The sequence below is a fragment of the Fusarium falciforme genome, chromosome 12 (assembly GCF_026873545.1).
Source record: "Fusarium falciforme chromosome 12, complete sequence".
In the NCBI taxonomy this organism is placed as follows: domain Eukaryota; kingdom Fungi; phylum Ascomycota; class Sordariomycetes; order Hypocreales; family Nectriaceae; genus Fusarium; species Fusarium falciforme.
Genome location: NC_070555.1, coordinates 1,618,658 through 1,640,796, shown reverse-complemented (window position 1 = coordinate 1,640,796; position 22,139 = coordinate 1,618,658). Strand labels below are relative to the sequence as shown.

The window sequence follows — 22,139 nt, the reverse complement described above, 5'->3', positions numbered from 1 at the left end:
ATAAAATTAATAATAAAATAATATATTTTATTAAATAGAAAAACTACCTAAACTTAGAAAATACCTAGGAACCCCTAGAATACCTTATTAATATATAATACCTCTTAAAGAATTTCTATTAATAGCACTAAGATTAAATAAGGGTAATATATTAAAGAAATTATTACCTAACCTAAGGGATACCTAGTTAACCTTATTAGGAATATAATTTACCTAGAGGTTATATATTATTATACCTTTATGGGTATTTAATATAAATAAAAGGTTATTCTCTTACTTTACTTCCTAAAGACCCCAGCGGGTCGCCTTAGAATGCCTCGCTTTTATGCTACTCTAAGTCTTATAAATACGCGATAAATAACTAGCTGCCATAGCTAGATAAGACTAAAGCTCTATTATCTCCTCGTAAAGCACTAATAGGGCATTACTAGCCTTACTCTTATCCTATTTTAACTTTTTCTCTTATTTTATTAAAGAAGTTACTACTATGGTTAGCTAAGAAATATATAAAAGAGAAGATAGAATGCATAAGAAGTAGCCATATAGGTATTATCGTAAGATTTCTTATTATAGATATACTCGCTATAGCGCAATAAATCCGCAGATATTAGATACTACTTGCCTAAGCGGAAATAATAGGTATAAGGCATATTAGCCTCCTCGTTTAAGAATTCCATAAAAGAAGCAAAGATATATAACTTATAGGTTTTATAAGAAACCTATTTTAATATATAATTAGCCATTATGGCATTAAGAGTAATAAAAGGGTTAAGATTAAAACGCATTAATAAAAGAATAGGATAACTAGGGTATATAGGTCTTAGGGATAAGACCTAATAGAGGGGAGATATTATGTTATAACCTCCGCGGCTACGTCACATAGTCTCCATAAAACCCTAGCCCCCATAGACCTATTAGATAAGGACCGACGATATATTAGAATAACGTCGGTTTAGGACCAACGCGGCCTAAGAACAATATCGGTCTAACTTATAATTAGTCTAATATAATACACTTAAGTATATAAAATACGCTCATTAGCACTCCTATATATACTAGCTACCTTAGCTATTAATATAACTTGGTTATACTTAATACCTTTAAGTATATTACTAGACGTAACTTATACCCCCTTATTTAAGATAATGCCAATAACCCTCTGCTAATATAAACCCAGCACGACCAGTTTATCCCTTAGGAAAGATACGATCGTCACAATTCTAATAGATATAAATAATAACAAGGAGGAATATATTACCCCGGCCTTATATAAAGATAAAATATATAAACTTAGAAATAAATATAATAGCCTAAGTATTTAATATAATAACCTTTTAAATAATATATAAAATAATACTAAGATTACCTAAAAATAACTTATAAGTATAAAAATATCTATAAATAATATATAAAAATATTTCTAATAAGCTATAAAATAATAATAATAATAATATTAATAAACTATTAGTAAATAATAAAATTAAATTAACTAACTTATTATATTTTAAGCTTAATAAAATAACCTAATATAATAATAAGTCTATAACCTTAGTAACCTAATATTTAAATATAATATTACTAATATTACTTATAAAGATATTAGTAAAATTATTAAACCTAAGGACCTAGAGCTATTTAATAGGTAAGCTATTTATATTAAGATATTTCTTATATCCCTTAGGGTATACTAATAATACTTCTTAACCTAAATAATTAGCGCTAAAAGTAAGGGTTTATATATTAATAGATATCTTATAAGTAATATATTTACTTAGTTTAAGCCTAAGCTATATGATTTCTTTAGAAATAAGCCTATTAAGGAAATTTAACTTTTTTTTATAAAATATAAAAACTTTAAAGAGGCAATTAAATAAAACTTTAAAATTATTAATAAAGAATAATAAGCTATATAAAAACTTAAAACCCTATAATAAATAAAGGCTATATTAACCTATAAAGGCTATATTAACCTATATAGCTAAATTTATATAGATTATTTTATTTCTTAATTAAGAAATAAATATTCTTTAGATTATATTTTATAAAAGACTTAAGGATAAAATTAAGGATAAACTTTATAAGGTAAAAAAACCTAATTATCTTTAAGACTATATTAATATAGCTCTTAAAATTAATAACTATTAATTTAAATAATATATAGAAAAATCTAATAAAGGATAAATCTAAGGCAATAAAAATAATATTAATTAATCTTAAAAAAAGGAATAAGCTAAGAGTAATATATCTTATAAGACTTATATAAGACCTATAGAGCTAAGAGTTACCTAATAGGGACCTAAGGATATTAAATATTATTACTATTATAAAAAGGGCTATAAAGCTAATAAGTATAAAAAAAAGTAATAAGATATTAAAAAAAGATATTATTAGCTAAAGCTATAATAGCTCTTTCTAAAAGGTAAGAAATAAATTAACTTTATTTATTAATAAGATAAACCCTAGATAGCTATTTATATTATTAAAATACTTAAAATAATATAAATAAGATATAATTATATTAATATATAATAAGGAAAAATTACTATACCTTATTAAGCTACTTACTTAATAAAAGAATAAGCTATTAATAATTATATAATTAATAATATTATAAAGGAATAACTTTATAAACTAATTAAACCCCTAAAAGTCTATTAATTATATCTTACTAACCTAGATATATAAAACCCCTTATTAAAGCTAAATAACTAAAAGATAAGTCCTATTAATAAATAATAAACTATTATAACTACTTAACTAAAATAATATTATAAACCTATTAATAATAACTAATATATTAAAAAAGCCTAGGTATAAAGAGAAATAAAGGCAAAAAGGCTATAAAGGTAATAAAGGGACCTATATATAATACTTTAGGAAAATAATTATAAAATCTTTATTAAGGAAAAAACTAATCTATACTATTAGATTAACCTAAATATATAATATATCTAGCTAGCTAGGGAATAATAAAATATAGATAAGGTAAAAAATATCTATATCTATATATACTATAAAGAACTCGCTATAAACCCCTAATAACTAAAACCCTGATATAACCCATGAGATAATACCTAGATTATATCTATATACCCCTAATATAAAGAAATCTCTTAGGTATTATATAAAAATTACTAATATAGTACTTATATTATAAATAAATAATAAAATAACTACGTCTTAGTCTAATTATTATAGCTAAATATTAGACCCTATTTAACTTATAAAACCTATTAATATAAAATAAGGTAATAATTTAAAGAGATTAATATTATTATATTATACTTTTACCCCTTAAAAAAAAAAACTATTAGCCTAAAATAATAGATTACTATTGCTATATAGTAAACTATAATAAACTAAGGGGAAATACTAAATAAGAGCTATCTTAATATAAAAGTTACTCTTTGCTATAAAGAAATATACCCCTAATATAAATAATAAGTACTAGCTATATATAACTAGTTAGAATATATAATAAAGAAAGGATTTAATTTCCTAATTTATTAAGGAAATACTAATAATAAGGAATAATATAAAGGTATTTAATTATAGCTTAGAAGAGACTATAGACCTATAGATAAGGCCCTATAGGAATATACCAACTATATCTAGCGTGGGGACATTAATAAAGTCTACTTAGAAATCTAATAGCTAGACTATACCTACCCTAATAATAATAAAGCCATAAAATAAAGTTATTAGGAATAGATTAATAGCTAAGTAAATAACTATAACTATAAAGCCTATATAAATAGTAAATATAAGTTTAATTATTTTAGCTATATAATATTAAAAAACTAAATACCTTATCTAATATAAGGCAATAAATAAATAAATATAAGAAAAAACTACCCTAAAAGGCCCTTTATTTTATAAATAAAATATATAAGTAATAATACTTAGAACTAAAAGTATAAATTAAGGGAGAATAATTAAATACTTTAATAAATAATAAAGCTAAGTAAAATTACTTTAACCTAATAATAATAAATAAACTTAAGCTATTATAAAGATATAAGTAAATACCTTAGTTAATTATTAACTTAAAAGGAACCCCTTTTAATTATAATAATAAAATTATTAATTATAAAATTAATTATTTTAAGGTTTTTATTAAAAGAAAAAACTAAGGGATATTATTTAATATTATACCTAATAAGTATTATAATCTTATACTTAGGTACTTATAGTTATAATACTATAACTTATATTTTAATAAAAGAATTAACTATATATTTTCTTTTAATAATAAGGCACTCTTTATAATAAATAATAACTTAGAATATAATATAAGATTTTAAACTTTTATTAAAAATACTAAAAAAATTAAGTAGAGGTAAATATAAGATATCTCTTTACTTAAAGGGATATAATATAAATATTATAATAAATAAAAATAATAAAATTAGTAAATAATTATATATATTATATAATAATTCTATAAATTAAAAGAAAACCTTAAGATAATTAAGAAAATATTAAAAAATAAATAACTTAAGAATATTTTATTATAATATTATATCTATAAGAAGCTTTTTATAAAAAAACTTAAAATAAGTCTATTTAAATATATATATTATAACCTAGATATTAAATTTATTAATAAAAAATAACCTAGCTTTAATAAGTTTTATTTACTTAATAAAATATAATTATTAATATTCAAGGAATATATTAAAGATATATTATAAAAAGGATATATTAAGGAAAATAAGTTATTTATTAAATACCTTATTATATTTATTTTAAAAAAAAATAAAAAGCTTTAATTTTATATTAATTTTAAAATACTTAATATTATTATAATTAAAGATTATATATTATTATTTATTATTGATAAATTAAAAAATTAATTTTTTAAAGTAAAATACTTTATAATACTTAACCTTAAGGGAGCCTATAACCTTATTTAAATTAAAAAGAAATATAAGAAAAAACTGCTTTTTATATTAAATATAAACTATTTAAGTACCTTATTATACCTTTTAGACTTATTAATATACTTATTATATTTTAATAAATAATTTATAATATATTATAAGAATACTTAAATATATTTATTATATATTACTTAGATAATATTTTTATTTTTTTAAAATAAAAAAAAAATATATAAAATATATTTATAAAATATTATAAATATTATAAAATACTAAGTTATTAATAAAACCTAAGAAAAATATATTTTATACTTTAAAAATAAAATTTCTTAAATATATTATCTTATATAATAAAATATATATAAACCTTAAAAAAGTCTTAGTAATTAGGGATTAAAAAGAATTAATAAATATTAAAGAAATATAAGCCTTTCTTAGTTTTATAAATTACTATTATAAATTCCTTTAATAATTTAAGAAAATTATTATATTATTAATTAATCTTATAAAAAAAAATAAAATATTTATATTTAAAGATAAGGCAAAAAGGGCCTTTAATATAATTAAAGGACTTATCTTAAGTAAATTAATACTTAAAATATTTAATTTATCTTAATAAATTAATCTTAAAATAAATACCTTAGACTTTATATTAAGCGCCTAAATTAAATAATAAGATAATAAAAGACTTTTATATCTTATTATATTTTATTTTTATAAATTATATAAAATAAAACTTAATTACCTTATTTATAATAAAGAATTCCTTATAATTATTAATACCTTTAAAGAATTTTAATATTATTTTCTTAGAAATAAATATTAAATTAAGATATATATAAATTATAAGAATATTATTTACTTCGCGAAAACCTAAGAACTTAGTAAATAATAACTATAATATATTAAATATCTCTTAGAATTTAATTATATTATTATTTATATTAAAAGAATAAAAAATAATAAAGTAAATATTATTAATTAATAACTTAACCTAGATATTAAAAAGATTAAAATAAAATAATAATTCTTATAATTTATATAAAAGAAATACCTTAAATAATAAATAATTACTTATATTAAAATAATATTATATTACTTAATAAATAATTAAAGAAATAAGATTATTATTAATATTACTTATAAGAAACTTAAAAGACTTATAATTAAATAAGCTAACTAAGTAAGAAGCTAATAAGAAATAATTATATACTAGAAATATATCTTTATACCTTAGAAATATATAAAAGAATTTATTAAATATTATTATTAAACTATAAAATATAATAAAAAACTTAATAATAGAGACTTCTAGGAAATAATATATTAATATTTCTATTAGAAAAACCTTAATATAAGGCCTAAAAGCTACCTTAATTATAAAATATATTATAATAATATATAGCTAGGAGATAAGGACTTATTAAAGCTATATAAATATAATTAAGCTATAGGCATATCTTATATTATTATTAGAAATACTTATATTATAAAATAAGGTAATTTACTCCTAAGGTAAATCTAAGAATATAATATATAATTCTTAAATAATAAAAAAATAAATAAATAATAAGTTTTAAATAAACTATAATATAACCTTATATATAAAATATATAATTATTAATTATATAGATATTAAGGAATTAATAAAACCTTAAAATAAATTAAAATAATATTTATATTTCTTAAAATAAAAAAACTATTTTAATAATTATTAATTAATATAAACTTTATATAAAAACTAAGATATAATATTATAAACCCTATAAAAAACTATAATTACTCTTAGTTATAAAATAACTATAAGACTTAATTATTATAAATTTTATTATAAAACTACCCTTATTAAAAAAACTAATTACTAAAAACTTTTATAATAATATTCTTATTATTATAAATAGACTTATAAAATTTTCTTATTTTATACCCTATAAGGAATTAATAATAATTAAAAAATTTACTTATTTCTTTTATTTTTATATTACTAAGATATATAATATATTACTTAAAATTATTATAAATTAAAGATTATTATTTACTTTAAAATTTTAATAAAGCCTTATAAGATACTTAAGAATTAATTATAAACTCTTTATAATATATTATAAAGAGATAAATAAATAAACTAAATAAATAAATTAAATATTAAAATAATACCTTTAATATTATATTAATTATAAATAAAATAATTAAATTAAGAAGCTATTAGCTATATAATTAGCTTATAATATAGCTATAAATAAAAATATAAAAATTATATTAATTTATATTAACTTTAGATTTACCTTAAATATTTATTAATAAACTAAAGATATAATTATTAACCTTAAAGTAATCTTTATTAATAATTAGCTATAAAACTTATATAAAGAAATAAAAATAAAACTTAAATTTATTAAAAATAAAATAATAAATTATATTAATAAAAAAAAATTAAGGGATTAACTTTTATAAAAAAAAATATAATTTACTTTATAATAAAAAATTTTAAAATAAAATAATAAAATAAAAAACTTAATTATAAATATATTAAACCCTATAAAATTAAATAAAAAATCTTAAAATATAATTATAAATTAAATTTATTACCTAAGGTTAAGTTTTACTTAATTTTTTATATTTTATTACTTAAATTAATAAAAAATATTATTTAAATTAAAATTAATAATAAATTAAAAACTAAAGTTAATAAATTAAAAAGATATATTATAAAAGCTATTTTTAATATAAATAAAATTAATAATAAAATAATATATTTTATTAAATAAAAAAACTATTTAGACTTAGAAAATATATAAAAACCCCTAAAATATTTTATTAATATATAATACCTTCTAAAGAACTTTTATTAATAATACTAAATATAAACTTATTAAGATTAATAATATTTTAATTAATTAAATTAATAGCCCTAAGAGAATATACTTTTATAATAATAAATAACTCTTCTTAGAGCTTATTTAATTTATTTAAAATATATAAATTATACTTAAAAGTCTTATTACCCCGCGCTTTAAATAACCTCTTTTACTTCTAAATATAAGTAAGCTTAGCTATAGCCTCCTTAAGGATAACTTTTACCTTAGCCTCCTTATCTTCTAGATATTTATATTTTTAAATATTTTTTATTATTATAAAAAGAATTAATTATTTATTATAAGAAATACCTAATATATACTTATAAAAAAAAGTTATTTTAGCCCTATTATATATAACTTTTATATTAATATAATTAAAATAATAATTAAAATAATTAAAAACTACTTTATAAAATAAACCCTAATAAAAATAATAAATATAAAATATAATTTTAGACCTAAAAGCCTTAATATAAATAAAAAGACTTTATATTTTAAAAAGCTTATATAGGGAAGTATACTTAGAAACCTAGCCTAATATTATATTAATAAAAAAAGAATTTTTATAAAATAGAGTTACTTATTAATAATACTTAGTTACTAAAATTAATCTTAAGGATAAGACTAATAGATAAAAGACCTTATAATATAGCTATAATATAGACTAAGTAATAAAACCTAATAAAATATTTTAATTAAGCTAAAAATTAAAGGGACTAAACTTTGCCCTTATTAATCTTAAGACTAAAAGGTAAAAATATTAGTCTTACCCTAGATTAAACCTTAAAGTAATCAGTCTATAGATACTATATAAGTATATAAAATATACTTATTAGTACTTCCTTATATATTAATTACTATAGCTATTAATATAACTTAGTTATATTTAATACCTTTAAGTATATTACTAGATATAACTTATACCTTATTACTTAAACTATGCCTAGCACTCTTTATTAATATAAACCTAATATAACTAGGTTTATCCCTTAAGAAATATATAATTATTACATAGCTTAAAAAAATAAGGTCTAGCTTAATTAGCTCTTATTATATTTTTTATACCTTATATTATTACTTAATATTATAGTTTTTAAACTATTAAAGGTCTTTTATTATAAAGAGACTTATAAGTAGTATAATAATTATATATACTTCTAAGGGATAAACTAGTTATACTAGGTTTATATTAATAAATAAATTAGTCGCGCTATACTTAAATACTAAGGGTATTATATTTAGTAATATACTTAAAGGTATTAAGTATAATTAAGTTATATTAATAGCTAGGGTAGTTATTATATAAGAAAGTATTAATAAGTATATTTTATATACTTATACTATAGTATAGGCATAAAGTATATTAGTTTGCCCCACATAACAGCAGGGGTTAGAGAGGTTACTTTTTGCATTCTTCGCATATCTCAACCTAATACTAATATAATATATTTTAAGCCCTTCTTTAATTACATTTTCGCTATAGCTTCTAGTTAGGACCTTAAGCTGCAGCTATAATAGCTTTAAGAGCAATAATAGCTTATCTTATAATAGCAAGAATAGCTTTAATAGCAGCTCTAAGAGTAACTTACCCGGCAGTATTAGGAGCTTCTTATATAGCTCAGAAGCACCCCTCTAAGAACCCCCTCGCCGTAGCCTTTAAACCACGTAAGTAATATAAGCTGCGATACTTATATATTAATTTAAACGCTTTGATTAGCTAGTTATACCTATTAATAAATAGCTATATATCTTTGCCTTATGCTTTAGTAAGTCTAATATATAGCTATAACCTAAGTAATGCCTTAGCGCCCCTCTGGCTAGCCTCCCTTGCTTATATAAGCTTAAGTAGAGGAATTAATTAAGTTTATATATGCCTCTCAGAGAAGAAGGTAAATAGCTTACTAGTAGCTTCTATAAGAGCTAGGCTAGGACTGCTTAGTCTATGCTATAAAGAATACCCTTTATTAGGCTAGCTTCTAATAATATATAGCTTACTAGAAGCCCCTAATTATAGAGGCTACCTAGTAGAGAAGACTTATCTTTATTAAGTAATATATTAATTAGACTCTTAATAATTAGATAGCTATTTTATAATCTAATAAGACTTAGGTTATAAGGGGAAGATATATATAAACCTAGGTTACTTATAGGCCTGGCGAAAAGCTTAATCTAACTTATATTATTAATTAGCATTAATAAAAAAAGGGGTAGATATTCTAGGGTTACTTTTTTAGGCTCTTAGGGGAGGGCCCTAGGGTCTTCTAAGAAAAGAATTAAGGCTTAATATAAGCTTTTAGCTATATAGACTATATTATCCCTATTATATATAAAGAGTATTATTTTTATTTAGATAAGGGTTATATCTTTATATAAGATAATGCTTTTACTTATACCGCGGTAGAAACTATTATTAAGCTTAAGGCTTAAGGTATTAAGATTATTAAATAGCTACTTTTTTTATTAGACTTAAATTTAATTAAGATTATATAAAATAAGATAAAGGATTATATAAAGAGGTATTTCTTAGAGTAGTAGTTATATAATTAGCTAAGGGTTATAATAAAGAAAGCTTAAAAGGTAATTAATAATAGCTTTTTTCTTAAGTTAATAGAATTAATAAAGAATTATTACTAGGCTATTATTAATACTAATAGAATATATACTTAATTCTAGATAAGGACTATAGCTAATTTTATAAGAAGCTATATCACGACCTAAGAAAGTAACCCCTTTAACCCCTGCTATTATATAGGGCAAACTAATATACTTTATGCCTCATACCATAGTAGGGTATACTTAGATTAATTATTTTAAGGTTTAATCTAAGGTAAGATAAATATTTTTATTTCTTAGCCCTAAGACTAATATAAATAAAGTTTAGTCCTTTTAGTCCTTAGCTTAATTAGGTTATTTTACTAGGCTTCTCTACTTAGTATATATTATAGTTATAATATAAGGTTTCTCTTTTATTAGTTTTATCCTTAAGACTAATTTTAATAACTAAGTGTTATTAATAAGTAATTTTAATTTATAAAAAATTTATTTTTTATTAATAAAATATTAAACTAAGTTTCTAAGTATACTTTTTTATATAAGCTTTTTAAAATATAAAATCTTTTTATTTATATTAAAGCTTTTAGATTTAAAATTATATCTTATATTTATTATTTTTATTAAGACTTATCTTATAAGGTAATTTATAATTATTTTAATTATTATTTTAATTATATTAATATAAAGGATATATATAATAAAGTTAAAATAGCTTTTTTTTATAAATATATTTTAGATTTCTCTTATAATAAATAGCTAATCTTTATAGTAATAAAAAATATTTAAGAGTATAAATACTTAGAGGATAAAAAGGCTAAGGTAAAAGCTACCTTTAAGGAGGCTATAGCTAAGCTTACTTATATCTAGAAGTAAAAAAAGCTATTTAAGGTATAAAATAATAAGGCGTTTAAGTATAGTTTATATATTTTAAATAAATTAAATAAGCTTTAAGAAAAGTTATTTATTAATATAAAAATATATTTTTTTAGGGTTATTAATATAATTAATTAAAATATTATTAATCTTAATAAACCTATATTTAATATTATTAATAAAAGTTTTTTAAAAGGTATTATATATTAATGAGATATTTTAAGAATTCTTAGGTATTTTTTAAATTTAAATAATTTTTATATTTAATAAAATATATTATTTTATTATTAATTTTATTTATATTAAAAATAGCTTTTATAATATATTTTTTTAATTTATTAATTTTTATTTTTAATTTATTAATAATTTTAAATTAAAAAATATTTTTTATTAATTTAAATATTAAAATATAAAAGATTAAATAAAGCTTAATCTTAATTAATAAATCTAGCTTATAATTATATTTTAAAATTTTTTATTTAACTTTATATAATCTAATATATTTATAATTAAGTTTTTTATTTTATTATTTTATTTTAATATTTCTTATTATAAAATAAATTATATCTCTTTCTAAGAAAATTAATTTCTTAATTTTTTTTTATTAATATAATTTATTATTTTATTTTTAATAAATTTAAGTTTTATTTATATTTCTTAATAAAAGTTTTTAAATTAATTATTAATAAAAATTACTTTAAGGTTAATAATTATATTTTTTATTTATTACTAATTATTTAAGATAAATCTAAAATTAATTTATATTAATATAATTTTTATATTTATTATTATATTATAAGCTAGCTATATAGCTAATAACTTTTTAATTTAGTTAATATATTTATAATTAATATAATATTAAAAGTATTATTTTAATATTTAGTTTATATATTTAGTTTATTTATTTATTTCTTTATAATATATTATTTAAAGTTTATAATTAATCCTTAAGTATTTTATAAGGCTTTATTAAAATTTTAAAATAAATAATAATTTTTAATTTATAATAATCTTAAGTAATATATTATATATTTTAATAATATAAAAATAAAAAAAATAAATAAATTCTTTAGTTATTATTAATTTCTTATATAATATAAAATAAGAAAATTTTATAAGTCTATTTATAATAATAAGAATATTATTATAAAAGTTTTTAATAATTAATTCCTTTAATAAGAGTAATTTAATAATAAAATCTATAATAATTAAATCTTATAGTTATTATATAATTAAGAATAATTATAGTTTTTTATAAGACATATAATATTATATCTTAGTTTTTATATAGAGGTTATATTATTTAATATTTTATAAGATAATTTTTTTTATATAAAAAAAAGTAAATATTATTTTAATTTATTTTAGGGTTTTATTAATTTCTTAATACCTATATAATAAGTAATTATAGCTTTTATATATAAGTTTATAATATAATTCCTTTAAAATATATTATTTATTAGTTTTTTTATTACCTAAGAGTTACTTATTATATTATTAAATTTATTATAAAAATAAGTTATCTTATTTTATTAAATAAGTAATTTTAAGGTCTTTTTATTATTTCTAAATATATTAATAAATAATATAATCTTAGGTTTATATATAATATTTTTTTAAGAAATCTCTTTTAAAGTATTTATTAATAAATTTTATTAACTTCTTAGGGTTTTTATAATTTTTATTATAAAATTATTTAATAATTTATCTTTTATATTTCTTTTCTAAGAAATAAATATATTCTTAGGATATTTATTTAATTATCTTATAATATTTTTTATAATTAAATATTTTTCTTTATACCTAGTATAAGAGTTTATAGTTATTATAATAGTATTATATAGCTTAGGTTATTTCTTCGAGGTTTTTATAATATATAATTTAATAATACTAATAATTAAAAATAGCTTAAAAGGCTTTATTAGGTATAAAGAGTTTTTTTTATATATATTTATAATTTATTTTTCTTTTATTAATATCCTTATATATAATTAATAAACTTTATAACTTATTATTTATATTTTTTAATAAATATAAAATATTTTAATAAGGGTATTAATTATTAAGTTTATATAATAATTTTTTATTTTAAATACCTTTTTTATATATAATATAATAATTACTTTCTTATTTTAATCTTATTAATATTTAAATTAAATTATTAGCTAATAATATTAGCCTTTTTATTCTTTTATTCTTTTAATATAAATAATAATATAATTAAATTCTAAAAGGTATTTAATATATAATAGCTATCATTTATTAAGTTTTTATATTTTTATAAAATAAATAATATTTTTATAATTTATATATATCTTAATTTAATATTTATTTCTAAGGAGGTAATATTAAAACTCCTTAAAGGTATTAATTATTATAAGAAATTCTTTATTATAACTAAGGTTATTAAATTCTATTTTATATAATTTATAAAAGTAAAATATAATAAAATATAAAAGTAATTTATTATTTTATTATTTAATCTAGGTATTTAATATAAAGGCTAAGATATTTATCTTAAGTTTAATTTATTAAGATAAATTAAATATCTTAAGTATTAGTTTACTTAGGATAAATTTTTATATTTTATTAAAAGCTTTTTTTATTTTATTCCTAAATATTAATATTATATTTTTCTTTATAAGGTTAATTAATAATATAATAGTCTTTTTAAACTATTAAAGAAATTCATAATAATAATGAATAAAGCTAAAAAAGGCTTATATTTTTTTAATATATATTAATTCCTTTTAGTCTTTAATTACTAAGACTTTCCTCGGGTTTATATATATTTTAATATAAGAGATAATATATCTAAGGAATTTTATTTTTAAGGTATAAAATTTATTTTTCTTAGGTTTTATTAATAATTTAATACCTTATAATATTTATAACACCTTATAAATATATTTTATATATTTCTTTTTATTTTAAAGAAAATAAGAATATTATTTAAGTAATATATAATAAATATACCTAGATATTTTTATAATATATTATTAATTATTTATTAAAATATAATAAATATATTAATAAGTCTAAAAGGTATAATATAATATTTAAATAATTTATATTTAATATAAAAGGTAATTTTTTATTTATATCTTTTTTTAATTTAGATATAATTATAAGCTTTTTTAAGGTTAAATATAATAAAGTATTTTATTTTAAAAAGTTTATTTTTTAACTTATTAATAAAAAGTAATAATATTTAATTTTTAATTATAATAATATTAAGTATTTTAAAGTTAATATAAAGCTAAAGCTTTTTATTTTTTTTAAAATAAATATAATAAGATATTTAATTAATAATGTATTTTCCCTAATATATCTTTTTTATAATATATCTTTAATATATTCCTTTAATATTAATAATTATATTTTATTAAGTAAATAATATTTATTAAAACTAAGTTATTCTTTATTAATAAACTTAATTTCTAGGTTATAATAAGTATATTTAGGTAAACTTATCTTTAATTCCTTTATAAAGAATTTCTTATAGATATAATATTATAATAAAATATTTTTAAGTTATTTTTCTTTTAATATCTTTTTAGGCTATTTAAGATTTTCTTTTATAGAGTTATTTTATAATATATATAATTATATATTAATTTTATTATTTTTATTTATTATAATATTTATATTATATCTCTTTAAGTAAAGAAATATCTTATATTTATTTTTACTTAATTTCTCTAATATTTTTAATAAAAATTTATAATCTTATATTATTTTTAAGTTATTATTTATTATAAAAGGTATCTTATTATTAAAATTAAATATTTAGCTAATTCTTTAATTAAAATATAAGTTATAGTATTATAACTATAGGGACCTTAGTATAAGATTATAATACTTATTATATATAATATTAAATAATATCCCTTAGTTTTTTTTTAATAAAAACCTTAAAATAATTAATTTTATAATTAATAATTTTATTATTATAATTAAAAGGGGTTCCTTTTAAGTTAATAATTAAATAAGGTATTTATTTATGCCTTTATAATAGCTTATATCTATTTATTATTATTAGCTTAAAGTGATTCTACTTAGCTTTATTATTTACTAAAGTATTTAATTATTTTCCCTTAATTTATACTTTTAGTTCTAGGTATTATTACTTATATACTTTATTTATAAAGTATAAAGCTTTTTATAATAATTACTTATATTCTTTTATTTCTTACCTTATAGTAGGTAGGTTTCTTAGTTTTTTAATAAGACATAAGTAATATAATTATATTTATATTTACTATTATTATATACCTTATAATTATGTTTATTATCTAGGCTATATAGCTAGTCTTAGTATTATTATTCTTATTTAGCTTTATTTAAATAAGTATAATTATTTTCTATTATAATAAGGTAAATCCTATTAAGGTCTCTCCTTTAGATATAATTAGTATATTCCTATAAGACTTAGTCTATAGGTCTATAGTCTTTCTAAAGGTATAGTTAGATATCCTCGTATTATCTTTTATTAATAGTATTTATAACAGTGCACCTTAGCCATTACGCTATAGGGCAAAAGATTAGGCTATAATCGCTATTATAGCAATTATAGTTATAATAATTATATATATTCCTAAGTAATAAACTAGTCGTGCTGGGTTTATATTAGCAGGGGATTATTAGTATTTATCTTAAATAGGGTATAAGTTATATCTAGTAATATACTTAAGGTATTAAGTATAACTAAGTTATATTAATAGCTAAGGTAGTTATTATATAAGAAAGTATAATAAGTATATTTTATATACTTATGCGATTAAGGCGGATTATAATAAATTATAACTTATAGGGCCTAAGCTATTATAATCTTATTAATAGATTAAAAGGGATTATAGGCTATAGGGCGTAATTTACTTTAATTTATTATAATTAGTAGGATAAGATAGGTCTTTCTTATTATATAGCCTAGGGGTCTCTTAGGCTATAATATAATATCTCCCCTCTATTAGTCTTATCTTTAAAGCTATATCTATGACTTTAGTTATTTTACATATATATATTAATTTTTAACCTATAAAAATCTTTTATTAATATATTTAGTTATTTTATTTTTTCTAAGAAATAATTAGCTATTATTAAACTAAGTAATATTATTAATTATTTTAGATTTAAAATTATATCTTATTTATTTTATTATTTTTATAGCCTTTATTATATAGCTTTACCTAAGAAATTAAATTACTATAGAAAGTATACCTATTATAGCCTTTTATAAAATATATTAATAAATATCTTTAATATATACTTATATATTTTTATTTATAGGGTTTTTTCATATTAATAATTTTTAGTAAATTATATTTACTAAGAGTTTAATTATTTAAATTCTAAGGAAGAGTATATTAAAGAACATTTTTTATATCTATAGCAAGAGGTATAGAAAGCTTAAGCAAGGGTAATAAGGTTTTAGCTTATCTAACTTCACTTTATTACTAGAAATATTAATTATATACTAAGGGTATTAAGATAGCTATTTATAGTCTTTATTTCTTAGATAAGCTAGAGGTAATTAAGAAAGTAGAGTTAGAGGCTATAATCGCTATATAGTCTATAGGTGCTATAGATATTATTAACTAGAGTGCTATTAATCTTAAATTTATTTTTCTTTCTAATATTATTAATAAAAGTCCTTTAAAAGGTATTATATACTAATAAGGTATTCTAGGGGTTTTTATATATTTTTAGAGTTAAGGTAGTCCTTTTATTTAATAAAATATATTATCTTACTATTATAACCCTCGCGGCTATGTCACGTGGTCTCTATAAAACCCAACTCTTATATACTAATTATATAGGGACTAATATATCTAGGACTAATATTATTCCTAGGCTGCTTTAGTCCTAAAATAATATTACGTCTTAGTATAATTAATTTTACTTATAGAAGCTAAGTATACAAAATATACTTATTTATACTTTTTTATATAATAGCTGCTTTAGCTATTAATATAACTTAGTTATACTTAATATCTTTAAGTATATTACTAGATATAACTTATGCCCCCATTGCTTAGAATATACCTAGCACTCTCTACTAATATAAACCTAATATAACTAGGTTTATCTCTTAGGAAATATATAATTGTTATAACTAGCGTTAGGTATTTCTTATATTATAATAGGCTTATATCTAATTTAATATAAAATAGCATAGCTAAATATATTTTACCTTTACCTATGGACTATAATTAGAAATAAATGCCACAGGGGTTTTATGTTTTTATTATTACTTATGCCTTTTAGTATAAAAGGTCTTTTTAAGCTCTGGGATTTTTACCTATAAAATTTAGCCGCCCGCGCCACCCCCCCCCACCGTAAAATTACTAGATTAGGTAATTACCCGATTTAAAAGCGTAACTATACCTCTTATTAGTCTAGATTAACCTTATCTAAATGCCTCTCAAAGTATTAAGTTTCTCTTTCTTATTTAGTAATCTGCATTTTTAAACTCTTATTTGCTGTCTAAGATTAAATATAAAGGAGTTTTTAGTCCCTAAATCTTATTATAAGTATATAAAATAACTTTATTATATTATATAATAACTACCTTAGCTATTAATATAACTTAGGTATACTTAATACCTTTAAGTATATTACTAGATATAACTTATACTATTATTTAAGATAACGCTAATAACCCTTTGCTAATATAAACCTAGTATAATTAGTTTATCTCTTAGGAATATATATAATTATTATAAGAGGCTATAAAGCTTCTATTAGTTAGGAAATATAGACTTAAAATTAGATATCTCTATATACCAAGGAGCTCTAAAGCTATTATTCAGCATATTTAATAATAATATCTTACCTTATTTTCTTATCTAGTATATTATACTTCTAAGATTACTTATACTTCTTAAGTGCTTTAGGCATAGTAATTAAGATATAATATTATAATAATTAACTTAGATTATCTTAAAGTTCTTATAGCTTAATAAGATAAGCTTACCCCTAAGTTAATTATAAAATCCTAATTAGGCTAATATACAACTATGAAAATTAAATAAAATTAATTTATACCTGCTAAATTCTAGTTAGCTAGAAGTTTTAGGCACTAAGTCTAAAATAGGCTAGCATATTAAGCATGAAACTTACAAAGGTAATTTCGACTAACCTAATGGCTTTGTATAAAAGGCATATCACGGGGTATAGAATCAGGTCGCCATATTCCTGGCAAGTCTTGCCGCAACGTAACAAAGGAAGTCTGAGAGCTTCGAAGTTAATATCGGGATTGTTGGAGACCGTTTCAAGGAGCGCCTGTAAAACTCCTCTCAGATCAGCCAGCTCGTTTTTGAGGTCGCGGGCGTTCTTATTCTGGCTTTGGAAGTCGCGGATAGTAGTGTAGAGAACAGAGCTGAATTGAAAAGCAAAGGTCACCAGTGCCACGACACCAGATGCAACACTGAGGCCATCTGCCATCTTGGCAGCCTCCGTCGGTCGGTGATGGGGAGGGGCTGCCTTTGGCGGTGTCACGATGCGTTGCTGCCGGGTTGCGCAAATACCGCAAAAGTGCTGTTGAATTATTACAGTATGACGTCGTTCCCACAACGTATATTGATTGGTTCGCTTAGCTATCCAAATCCGTAAACAGCACTTCCTATGGTTGATCGAAGGAGCCTAGTCGAATGTCGCTAACAGTCTCTCTCGCGTCGAATGTGAGCACCGAGCCTGCTTCAGCTTCGATGGAAATAGGCTCTGTGCCCTGGTTCCATCTCTCCAGCGCCATATGGTGGCTTGGTTGGAGCGATAGGTGCGGCCATCAGCGCCAATCACTGTGTCGGCGACATCTGAGAAGTGTCGCCCTTGCTGGCCGGCTAGGCTGCTGTCTGTGAGCAGGTTCCAAGTAGAAAGAGGCAACAGATCCACGGCAACATGACAAGAGAAACAGCGTCAACCGATCCTCGCGGACGATAAATAGACCGACTCGACGTTCTCGTCAAAAAGGCGAAGGCCTGAAGTAACAGAGCCAGATTATGAAAATCCGACAGATCAGGCTGATGGATTGTTCGCTTTGCTGAAGGATACGATTTGAAATAACCAAATCTTCACTGGCCGATCCAAGTCCAAGGTCATGCGCTGTCGAACTTGTGCCCCTGGCCATCGTCACATGGAAGCAGACTGCTTAATTTGACATCAAACATGGCCCGAAGATTGGAAGCTTCGTTGTTCATCATTGTGACGTCTATGTCACCACAACACACAGCGATCCCTTCCAGATCGGTCATTTTGATTGGTATTCTCTCTATGATGCGTCCAAGGAACACTGTCTCCAGACTTTCTCTATTACCGCCATGTCTCAGTTGCAGACATCAAAGGAACATGGTGACGATTTTGTGATGTTAGTGCTGACGCGCTTCATCACAACTACCAACATTTATCATAGAGGCTGGCACTTGTTTACCCTCCTTTTGACCTATTGATCAATTGCTCGCAATTCATTTGAATCATTACGGCCTCTAGGATGATATTTTCCCTCGCTTCAGCCACTCTTCGAATCTCTCGTCTTTCTCGCCGTTCCACTCTACAGTTGACATTCAGAGCATACCAATCCACCATGGCATCTTCAAACAAGTCTCAGCAATTCTTTCACACCTCCGGCGCGACTGACTCTGTGTGGGTACACCAAGATCCAGTCTCCAATCGTCCGTCCTTTTCCAAGCTTGGCTCCGATGTCGAGACGGACGTCTGCATCATCGGCGCCGGCATCGCTGGCATATCGACGGCATACGAACTCGTCAACCGTGGACGCGAAGTTGTGTTGCTTGAAGCCCGTCAGGTTTTATCCGGAGAGACTGGACGCACTAGCGGTCACTTGACCAACGATCTCGATGATGGGTACACTGAGATCGCAAAGAAGCATGGTGAGAGCGGTGCCATGGTCGCAGCGGAAAGCCATGCATGGGCAAGGGAGCGTGTTGGCGAGATTTCCAAAGCTCTAGGCATAGAGTGCGAGTATCGAAAGCTGCCTGCCTACGAAATCTCTCAGTATGCGGCTGAGGATGCCAAACACGACGATGAGTTGAGGGAGCTGCGCGAGGAGGAAGCCATGCAACGAAAACTTGGCCTGGAGGTGACATTTGATGTGAGTGGCTCTTGATGAAACAATATCAATCTCCCAATGCATTCATTTACTGACCTCATTCAGGATAAACTGACTGTTCGTGGCTGGGATGGTGCGATTGATCAACGAGGCGGCCTTGTTGTTCACAACCAGGCAACTTTCCACCCAACAAAGTACCTGAATGGTGTTCTCAAGTGGCTCCAGAAGCAGCCCAACTTCCGCTGCTATGGCCAGACTCGAGTGATTTCAGTCGAGGAGAAGGGCATCGAAATCCTGGGTATCGGTAACAAGTCCGTCAACGTCCAGACAACTGACCAGCACACCGTCAAGTGCAACAACGCCGTGGAGACTACCTGCGTGCCCCTGCAGAAGCTCAGCGTCATCGCCGAGATGGAGTATATGAGGACCTACTGCATCGCCATCCGCGTTCCCAAGGGCTCGGTAGAGGACTGTCTTTTGTACGACCAAGCTGAGGAGTACAAGTATGTCAGACTCACTGCATGCGACGACAAAGATGACTACTTGATTGTTGGAGGATGCGACCATAAGGTTGGGCAGGAAGATACAACAACACAGTCCCAACAGCTTGAAAAATGGACTCGGGACCGATTCACCCAGGCTGGAAGGGTTGACTATCGCTGGAGTGGCCAGATCTTTGAGCCAGTTGACTTTATGGCATTCATCGGCAAGAACCAGGGCAACGATCACATCTACATCGTCACTGGAGACTCTGGCGATGGCTTGACTCATGGTGTACTGGCGGGTCGGCTGATTGCAGATGAGATTGATGGCGTTGAGAACTCCTGGGCGAGCGTGTACTCCCCGAAGCGTCTGACCTCTATTGCCAAGTCGCTGCCGAGTATGGTTGCGCATGATCTTCAGATCAATACGCAGTACAAGCGATTCCTGCAGTCGGATATTAGCGATATCGAGGACCTTGGACTGGGTATGGGTGGTGTGCTGAACCAGGTGAGTCATGACACGTAGTATTTTGGCATGAGCTGACTATGTGTTTCAAGGCGGGTTCAAAGCCGATGGCTATCTACAAGGACGAGGAGGGCAACGTCAAGAGGTTTAGTGCCCTGTGCCCGCACATGAAGGGCGTGGTTTGCTGGAATGCGACTGAGAAAAGCTTTGACTGTCCTGTTCATGGAAGTAGGTTCTCGAGGGAAGGTATTTGTGTCATGGGTCCGTCGAAGGGGAATTTGCAGCTTATTGATGAGAGTGCAAAGGTGGACCAGGGGTCTGTAGCGGCGAGTTAGACTGATTAAAGTCCAGGAAGCTGCCCGTTTCTGACCTTGCCAGGCGGTTGTTTATGAAACAGATTGATAATATTATGAGCCAATGAGGCTCGAATTCTCTTGAGGTTTCAGGTTCGAGTTGAAGGGCAGTTCTATCCCACTGAATTGGTAGTTCCAACTGAAGCCACATGTACGAAGGAAACTCAAACATAATCAAGCTCACAGTAGAAGTCAAAGTATTTGATGATAACTAATGCTCAGAAAGGAACATTACAAGAGACTTGGAGCTTTCCACGAGCCTCAACAATTCCTTGGTGTTTATCAATCGCTACTTACCCTGTACCACAGCCAGAGTGATGGCAGCAACCTCATCTTTTATCCAGAGTTCAGAGGTTTCCCAGTGGCGACCCAGTTAAGGATAGGTTAAATGATAAACTGTTGCCTTATCCCATTACCCGTCCAGCTTCAAACAAATCAAGTCATCATCAACTCCGCGTATCATACCAGCAACACGCTATACGCGTATAGCATCACCAGGTTGTTGGCTGACGTGTGGCTGAAGGCCCCTAGTAGGGATCAACATCCAATCAAGTCGTGACTTGCAAGGAATGCAACGACCGTCACGTCAGACAAAATCACACCC

The 22,139-nt window shown here is 23.1% G+C and overlaps 1 protein-coding gene across 1 annotated transcript; it reads left to right on the top strand.

Annotated features, from left to right (window-relative positions):
- Positions 1–19,655: 19,655 nt before the first annotated feature.
- On the top strand, positions 19,656–21,517 carry NCS54_01428600 (Rieske domain-containing protein; the record flags this gene model as incomplete). The annotated part of the gene is made up of 3 exons (XM_053159441.1): positions 19,656–20,276; positions 20,340–21,224; positions 21,275–21,517. 3 exons carry the CDS (start codon positions 19,656–19,658, stop codon positions 21,515–21,517), a joined length of 1,749 nt encoding a protein of 582 aa, XP_053015416.1.
- Positions 21,518–22,139: the final 622 nt, after the last annotated feature.